This window comes from Tauraco erythrolophus, chromosome 1 (assembly GCF_009769465.1).
Source record: "Tauraco erythrolophus isolate bTauEry1 chromosome 1, bTauEry1.pri, whole genome shotgun sequence".
In the NCBI taxonomy this organism is placed as follows: domain Eukaryota; kingdom Metazoa; phylum Chordata; class Aves; order Musophagiformes; family Musophagidae; genus Tauraco; species Tauraco erythrolophus.
The window spans coordinates 30,535,704-30,541,572 of NC_141465.1; the positions used below are offsets into that span (position 1 = coordinate 30,535,704).

At 39.5% G+C, this 5,869-nt stretch overlaps 1 protein-coding gene across 1 annotated transcript; it reads right to left on the reverse strand.

Annotated features, from left to right (window-relative positions):
• Positions 1 to 1,939: 1,939 nt before the first annotated feature.
• Positions 1,940 to 2,620, reverse strand: LOC104380339 (claudin-8-like). Its single transcript, XM_009987800.2, has one exon. The coding sequence runs from the start codon at positions 2,606 to 2,608 to the stop codon at positions 1,940 to 1,942; it is 669 nt and encodes a 222-aa protein (XP_009986102.2). The 5' UTR covers positions 2,609 to 2,620.
• Between the last annotated feature and the right edge of the window lie 3,249 nt (positions 2,621 to 5,869).

Here is a 5,869-nt window from a genome sequence, read left to right on the forward strand (position 1 = left end):
GAAAGCATCCAGGATCCTTTAATTAATGTTACAGAAAACTGCACTTAATTACTTCTTAAGCACTTGTATCTGCATAAAGTTGCATTACATTGCATACGTCATCATTTAAATCTATTACCTACGTGTAAATATGTATCAAGTTTGCATTGCATATGTCTTCATCCTCTACTTTGTTAATGACAAATCCAAAAAGCTCAATTCTGGCTTACTCACCAAACAGTTACTTATTAAACAAAATATGTATTACAGGACATAAATACAATAAAATACAATAAAATAATAGATGGAGGTCCTCAGGATAGTATAAATTATTACCAAAGTCAACAGAATGACTCCACTGAAATGAGCTGTCTGACCCAATGACAACTGCTGTGACAGACTATAAGGCAGCATAATAAATATATGGTTTAATACTAGAAAACCTACTTACAAATGTTCTCTTAAAGGCTCATCTGGAATTAATAAGTGCTGATTTGACTGCCCAAGTGATGAGCAGGATACATTAAACCTGTTTTCCGGTGACTAGAATAAAAGACCTGAGCTGGTTGTCTTAGATGTAAATGCACATTAGCTAATATACATAATGAATATCTGCGTTCAACAGTAGTGTTTCATTTAGGTTCATCTGAAGTCAAGTTAATAAAGCACTTGTTTAATTAAATGCAGCTTTCCATGTCCCGCTTCAAATTGAACAGTCCAATTAATATATAGAGGCATTGCTTTGCTCAACTTGAAAAGTCATTACTCCCTTTTTTCAGATACCAGTCATAGACACAGAAAAGGATCAAACTGAATACCTGTGTCATGAAATTATCAATTAAATGATTCTATCCAATACTACTGTGCAAAGAACCGGCAAACTGTTTTGAACTGGACCTTCTTGGGTCACTTACCAACATTGTGACATGCACACTGTCAAAAGCAGGTTCCAAGTTCTCAGGTGTGGAAAAAAAAAATACACAACTACAAATACCGTTGAATTCTGCACAATGGACAGACAGACATCAGGCTGCTCAGTCTACATTTTCAAATAAGTCTTGTGAACATAAACCAGTCAGAACAACATCAGGGCTTGGTTTTTGTGGGTGTGATGGAAGATGTAGGCAGGAACTCTTGATCCTCCAACAGGCAAGTGAGGGTTATGAATTTACATTGCCTGGCTTGTTTAATTACACTTTACATTAGCATGGTGATTTAAAGTGCATAAAGAGATGTAGTTTTGTAGGAGGTGCTACCTATAGAACAGGAGAAGTCATAAAAGACGAGATTGTAAGCAATGGAAAGCTAATACATTCATGGCAAAGTCTGATGAAGTGATTAAAAATTTTGTTATTCCCTGAGCTGGACTCTGTGCCCTGCAGAAGAGATAAGAAGGATACATTAACTCCACAACCATCAATGAAATCCATAGTCAATCATAAAAGCGTCTGATGGGACAGCATGAACATTTGTGCGCCAATATTGGAAGTCATATTGCTGACGACTTCTCCATTCATTCAGCAGCTGCTTCAGCCATGCTGCCTCCTCCACGCTTCTGACCACTGTCCTAGAGCAGTCCTTACGAAGACTTTACCTTAGAGTAAAATGCACTGCTCCCTTTGCACATCATAGGTTTAGGGGAGGGCAATGGTGTTATTGCCTTCCTTCTAGCCCAACATATGCTGTTTGTCTTCTCTGAGAGACTTGTGGCTGCTGCTGTTCCCATGTCATTCTTCATTCCCATAAAATGGTGAGATTTTTCTTCTGACAGTGCTCTGACATAATGCCCATGTAATAACATTTTCTCTAAGCATGTTAGAGAGCAGATATGTATGACAATAGTAAATAGCAAATAGCAAATGAGCAAAATTGTTCCTCCATTACAGACTCAGAGTTTAATTAGACACTGAAGTGAATTGGTACAGATCAACACGCTCAGCAGAAAGATCACACGTAGCAACTACACATAGGCATGCACACTTAGGGACGGCCCTCCTGCAAAGTCAGGTTTGTGCAATCTGTGATGGGAAAGTGATGGATACCTGAATTTTGAGGATGCATCAGCCCAGCACCAGAAGCTACAGTACATTGCTCCCGCAGTGATGAGAAGTGCAGTGCTCATCCAGCCCACGTAGAGAGCAGCTCCTAGTTCTCGTTTCAGTGGCACAGGGACTTTCGGATCATAGAAGTCATGAATGATGCTACCTCCAGTCCAGGACACAGGGATCAGAATGAGGATGCCTGTCAGGAGAAAGGCAACTCCAGCGGCCAGTATGAAGATACTGATTTCCTGGGGATCTTCCTTGGTCCTGTGAGTGTACTTCACACCAACAATGGCCATCAAAAAAGAAATGATTGACAGGACCACTGCAATGCACATGAGGGCTCTGAACACCTCCAAGGGTGGGGGGAGAGCCAGGACAGAGTCGTAGAATTTGCACTGCAGCCTGATGCCCAGCTGACTGATGCAGTCCATCCACAGTCCTTCCCAGATGCTCTCAAACACCACGATGTTGCCATCGATGTAGGCAGAAACTCTCCACTGCGGCATAACTGTGGCTGCCAAAGTCCCAACCATGCCGACACCTCCAAATATTAGACCAGTGATTTGTAACATGCAGCAAGCCATTTTTCTTCCAAAAAAGACACCTCCAGTGAGATGACTTAGAAGGTCTTCCGAAATAACTTTTTCATAGAAGAAATCCGAAGTATAAGAGGGAATATTTTCTTGAGTAGTTTCCTCATACGGCAAGTTGTTGGGTTTTTTTAAAAGCAGCTCGCTCCAGTCTGAAGTTCAGAGAGGTGGAAATCCATTTCTGACTGGCTAGAAGGACGTGCTATTTATTTGCTTTGAAATCCCCTCTGACTACAGTGCCTACCCATCAAGCCTAACAAGTTTCCAGCCAGTAGAAAACTGGGAGGGGTGTGTCATAGTTGATTTTACTGCTTCTCATAGTGTGTCTCTAGTGATACTATAATTAAGCAAGTGTCTAGGATTAATTTAAAGGTACCTAATTGCAAGGCTACTGATTTCTTAACTGTAAGATTGCAGCCAAGTTGAAACTTAGTACAGAAATCGTGAAGTTTCCTCTGTTAAAATATTATGTAAAATAGGTCATTACAGTTGTTCTTCTGACAAAAGCTAAACTTGGACTTGGAACAGGGCTTACTTTCTAAGTGCTACAGCCCTGGGAAAACATCTGATTTTTTTTTTTTTTTTTTAAATCAAGCTAGGAGATATTTGGTGTAGCTCTTTAATGTAGATTCCTCATTTTGATCAAATACAAAAGTATAATCACAATATTAGACAGGTACAGGAAAGTCAAGTATTCCAATCAACATCAAAGCTTTACCCTACCAGCTGCATAATTTGCAAGGACAACAAAGAAAATAGCTGACAGAGTTTCACAGCTTCTGCCTTTGAATCCATGAGTAAGGTCGCTGTTAAGAAATAAACCTCTAAGAGATTCTCTTCTCATTTGGAGGATAGTGTTATCATTATGTTCCATGCTAATAATCTTCTCCAGGTAACATTAGGAGGGGTTGGGGGCAATTGTTGAATTTGAAAAGGATGAGCTTTTCTTTCAGTATACAATGCACCTTGAAAGAAGTCAGAGATCCCTCCTACAAGCATGTATCTCAGCCTGCACAGATAGCTACAAGCCTGGACAAAAATGTACGCTGAAGACTGATTTGCCTTGGGCAAGTTAGGAATAACTGCTGCATTATGGGGCTTTTTACTTTCTTCTTCCTACCTTGAGATAATAGTATATGATGACAACTCATGGGTGTTGTTGAAATTGATGTGTGTCTGGTTATTCCAGCTCTTTGAACCAATGGGGCTAGTAAAAAAAAAAAAAAAAAAAAGAAAAGAAAAAAAATTAAAAGTGTTGGCCCACTAAAGATAACGAAGGCTCCTAGAAGTGCTGTTGAAGAAAGACATATTCTTCGATTTCTTGTGGGTTGTAGTATTGTGGGCTATGTGTGTTTGGAAATACCAGACATTGCCTTTGATGTTATTAATTTAGTTACAGCCTTAGGTGCACAACACATTCAAAGCAAAAGCTAAAACCTATGAAACGTGAATTGCCCATCTAAACCATGCACCACCCACAAAATCCTCTCCTTCCTACAGTTACTAACCGTGAGGAAGGAGTGCCAGATAATGCAAGTTATATAGTATGATGTTAAATGTCCATGTGGAAAATACTACCAAGGGATCTGAGCAATTCATTTTTGCCTTCAAGTCTGCCAGCAGGAATCTGGACAGAAAAAATGTCTTCAGCTAAGATGTAAAATGTACCCTGTAGAAACTAAACACATTATCAGATTTGTTCTTATAGAGAGACTAATATTGCATCACTTTTCTGCAGACATATGAAAGAATCTCGTGATGGAGAAAAGTTAAGGCACTTTGCTTGATGCAACAAAAGAGGTGGTAGAGATGAAATCAGAAGTCATAGACTGTTACCTGTCTAAAAGAAATTCCTTTCTTTGTCAGAACACTGCTCCCTTAAAAGAAAACTGCACACAAGATCTGTGCTATTTAACTTGAGTGCAGTCTCCATTCATCTTGTAGGACATTTTTACCTCTCAATTCTCAAAACTGTTTCTCAATTTGTTATTTTGACTTCAAAAAAAGAAATCAACTTACAAAACTAGCATTAAAATGTCATTTTTTCAACAGAAAAACTCTGTGCAAAGTTTTCAGCCAGCCAGATCTTGAAGGTATTCACAGCTGGAGAACAGATCATGCTTAACGTCTCGAATCTGTTTATCTGACTGCCTTATCTAGCAGGATAGCTCTGAGATCATTTTTCCTTGCATGACTCTGGGAGGGTCAGCCATTGAGGTCATGCATAAAATTACTCTCTGTGACAGTCAGGGCATGGTTTGTATAGGAGATGAACCGCTCACAGAAATACTATTAAAATGCTTCATGTGCTGGTTGTGTAGCAATACATCCAGAGAATACTAAAAGGTTGAGTGTCTTTTTGATCTTTATTCGGAAGTAGTATCTATGACGAGTGACATCCCGTGTAGGAGTAGGCATATGAGAGGAACGCCCAGGCTACACTGCTGCTGGTACTGTCCAGTGGCAGGATGGTTCTTGTTATTGAGACCTGGGGGGAAAGAAGCAGGAAAGGAAAAACAATAAATGTGTTGAGTTTGAAACTTGAAGATAAATTTCAGAAATAACGATGAGCTACAGGAGACAGGTGGAAAAAAAATCAAGAAACTCTACCAATATCTTGGAAAATTACTAGGACTGGAAAATGTCATCAACCTCTTAAATGCTAATGCATCCCTGGCTTTGCTAATGGGTGGAAGAATGACCTTTTGCAGAAAAGTCCTATGTTTGAATCAGCCTGGAAGGAGATCTTATGCCCTTGTATTCCCTAGAGAACTGTACCTCCATTTAAAGACTCACCTCACCTCTCAGAAAGAAATACTTCGTTGATTTTCTTCAAAATTACTTTGAAGAGCAGACAGCTCTTAAGGTGGAAATTACATGCATGCTTCCATGGTGGCCATGGCAGACACAACGGCTTCAGTGTCAGGTGAGAAGAAATAAAAGGAAAACCTCATTTACACCTCGCTGACTTCAGAAGTCTCCTCATTCTGTGTATCATTCATCTGTTATGCTATTTAGATGATTACCTGCCTCAAGAGGAGAATACCAGTTCTTATGCAAACATGTCCAGCCTAAAATTTGCCTTCAAAGAGGAAAATAGGTAACTGAGGAAGAATGTTAGCCTTTATACCTAATCTTTCTCTGGATCTCTGTTCGGATTTACATTTGCTCTTCCCTTCAAATCAGGACATTGACTTGAATCTTTTCCTGGGACAGTATCTTCTGTTTCCTCTCTAGCTTTTAAAATGCTGATGC

Bases quoted from the DNA above. Each gene is read 5' to 3' on its own strand.
- LOC104380339 (XM_009987800.2), bottom strand. From the start codon at position 2,608: ATGGCTTGCTGCATGTTACAAATCACTGGTCTAATATTTGGAGGTGTC.